The sequence below is a fragment of the Channa argus genome, chromosome 5 (genome assembly GCF_033026475.1).
Source record: "Channa argus isolate prfri chromosome 5, Channa argus male v1.0, whole genome shotgun sequence".
Lineage (NCBI taxonomy): Eukaryota > Metazoa > Chordata > Actinopteri > Anabantiformes > Channidae > Channa > Channa argus.
The window spans coordinates 11460570-11463695 of record NC_090201.1 but is presented as its reverse complement, the minus strand read 5'-3'; the positions used below and the strand labels follow the sequence as shown (position 1 = coordinate 11463695).

The window sequence follows — 3126 nt, the reverse complement described above, 5'->3', positions numbered from 1 at the left end:
TTCTTTACCTCTCTATAGGTTACAGCAAGCCACACAGACCCAAGACGATACTTTGGCAAAGAGCTCAAGCTAGCCAAGTCACTGGCCCTTGTTCTTTTCCTCTTTGCAATCAGCTGGCTCCCTCTTCACATCCTCAACTGCATCACACTCTTCTGCCCTACATATGACAAGCCAATGTTCCTCATTTACATTGCCATCATCCTTACCCACGGTAATTCAGCCGTTAACCCCATAGTTTATGCTTTCCGCATCAAGAAATTCCGCACAGCATTCCGGAAAATCTGGAAACAGTACATGCTTTGTCAGGACCCAATTGGTCAGTTTCATCAAAGAGGGAGTCGGAGACGACAGAGTCATGAGAGGAGGCTGGAGCAAAATGACGATGATGACGATGTGTGACCTTGGGCAACTAATTTGACTGGAAGTTTATCTCCAAAGGTTTACAGAAGAGAAAATACTTTCCTTATTTTCACATTCAGGGGATAAATTGTCAAAATGGCCATGATGGTTTTGAAGGACATTGGAGGAACTAAACAGGAACTCCATTGTGGGCTGAATGATTTCCTCCATCTACCATGCTCCAAAAGTACATAATGACAAATGAGGATGGAGAAAAAATGATGAATCAGACTTTGCCTGCATGAGACAGATTGTTTGTTTCTTCGCTGGCTTACAAAATTGTGATGTTGTTGTATGGGATAAGGGGCTTTTCATCATTTTCAACACCAACCTGTTGAACTTGAATCAGTAAGTGCACTGTATATCTGTAGCACATGCGGTACAATATTAGTGTATACTGTACTGTGTTTTTTTTATCTGAATTAAAACATGTGTCCTTTTTCATGTGAAAGATCTCAAATAGTTTGGCATTTTATGTGATTCACTTACATGTTTTGTTGTGTTGCCTTACAAAAAAAGGAATATATCTGCTAAATACAGTAACTCCTCAGACTAATGGCCTTTATAGATATGTGGTCCATTAGCGCATGTGAAGCTTAATTTTTTTTTAACTTCAGAGACCATTCGACTGACATAACTGTTAGTAATTGGTTGTAGCTGAATACAGCATCCATTATAATACAACATTTTCTTGATGCTCATTGTTAGATATCTGTGGGCATGGACAAATCGGAAAAACCCATGCAACCACCAGTAATTACTACTGTTAGTAACTCTCTAGATACAAAATGTTTTTGAATAGAAGACTGTGAATGGAGCAGCTCCTGCAATTGTGCATTTTCTTGCTAATGCAGATAATGATGATAATCATTCACTCTGTAATTTAACTCTGCTCTACATGTGTCTGCAGGCCCTTTCTACTATTTTCACAGTCACCTCATTCAAAATTTATTTTGATATTTTGTAAAGTAGTGTAGTATCAGCACAATCTTTGTCAATTTTGTTACAAGGCTATCTTAACCCCACCTGTATTTGCCCTTTAAAATGCCTGAAATTTGACATAGAAAGCACATCATGAGATGGGACTGCTGACTTTAACAGTATGTATTGTATGTATGTAATTATTGTATGTATAAATGCTTATGAGAGATACTGGGAGATATGATATATAGAGATGCATACTGTATATCACAGCATGTTGTGAGTCCTGATTTAAAATCATGATGTTGTTTGTGCATCAAAATCCACTCTGCATGTTACGTCAAAAATAGCATCTCACTTTCTCTGTAAAAAGGCTAAGGCCATCACTGGTGGGAGGCCCTTTTTCTGTGTACACATTGATCTTCTGTCACCTGGCAAGGAGGGCATTTGTGTATAAAACAGTGAGTAGGTTACAAAGGGATAGGAGCTCAGGGTTTTGGGAAGGATACAGTGGAAACATTGTTCTTCTTACAAGGAAACCAGAAGGTGAAAGAGCAGCCAAGGAACTCACCAAGAATTTACATCTCTGCAGAGGTCAACAAAATTTCTCAAAATCCTGATCTCTGTCATAATCTACTGTAGCACTGTCCTCAGCAGACTAGTGTACTCACTGTATTTCTAATGCTGCTCTTAAAATTTTGTTACCACATGTCAATGTATAGTGCTTTTAAAGCCACCATGTGTAGATTTAGCACATTGCAAATGTCTATTACCATTTGCTAATAAAAGGCCACATTACTTAGTTCCTTACACTTTTAAGGAACAAGTCTTTCACATTACAGTTAGTTTCGATTATCTTTTGTGAACTTTGATCTGTGAATTTATATTGTTAAAGACAGCAAGCTGTCTTGACAGTTCTGACCTTCAGAGTGTAAAATAGAGGATGCTACTGTAGCTTATTAGACATGTTGCACCATTCACATTTATTTAAATCTTAAACTGAATTGACACTTTTCAGAGTCATTCTGACTTGTGCAGCCCAGGTGTAACTAACAACATCAGAAACTGCTCCTCTGCACTATTACTTGCTGGAATAGTTAATGTTATTAGCTTTCCCGCCAATAAAGTCAAAGTGTATAAATGAATAGAGTGCAAATATCAGATTCATTTAGGAAAGACAATAATGACTGATGTTGGAAAGCCAGCAAGAGTCTGGTTACTAAAATGTCAATTTATTCAGGCAACAAAACATCAACATCATCCTCAAGAAAAACTGGGGACCCTCATTTAGCATTGTCTAACTCTTAGATTCACTGAAAATACATTAGAGCAGTATAGTCCTGTATTTTCCGTCCATATATAGTTTGTACAATGGAACTTAGCAGCATTTTTAAATAAAAACCTTTCAGTGTGGCCTGAAAAAATGTTTTGCCTTTATGATTAATATATACTGTGAACGGAAATGGAAAGTCTATTAATCCTTAACTGAGAACAGCTGCAAATATGCTGTTTTGTCATATAGCTTTAGAATTAAAGAATGCTGCTTGTGATTACTCTAAATTAAACTTGATACTGGTACTTTTATTTGCAAAAACAGACTAGAAGATGTGGATAGTGTCTGATTCCAGCTCTTTCTGAAAGGATTATTATTGTTGGCCCTTGAAATTTGTGGCTCTGGATCTGCCTCCCAACTGCTCTCATGCCTTGTGGCCCAATGTCCCTCGTCATGTCTCTCGGAGTTAGTCTGAATTTAGTGCAAAGTGCCAAACAGGGCCACAGGGAGGTGTTACTGTGCAAACAAATGGA

General features: G+C 37.8%; 1 protein-coding gene across 1 annotated transcript in view; it reads left to right on the top strand.

Annotated features, from left to right (window-relative positions):
- LOC137127987 (adenosine receptor A1-like) overlaps positions 1-2898 on the top strand; it is an 8542-nt gene extending 5644 nt beyond the window's left edge. The window contains 1 exon segment of the mRNA XM_067505606.1: positions 19-2898. Within this exon segment, the coding sequence (XP_067361707.1) occupies positions 19-399 (381 nt within the window). The 3' untranslated portion in view covers positions 400-2898.
- The last annotated feature ends 228 nt before the right edge of the window (positions 2899-3126 follow it).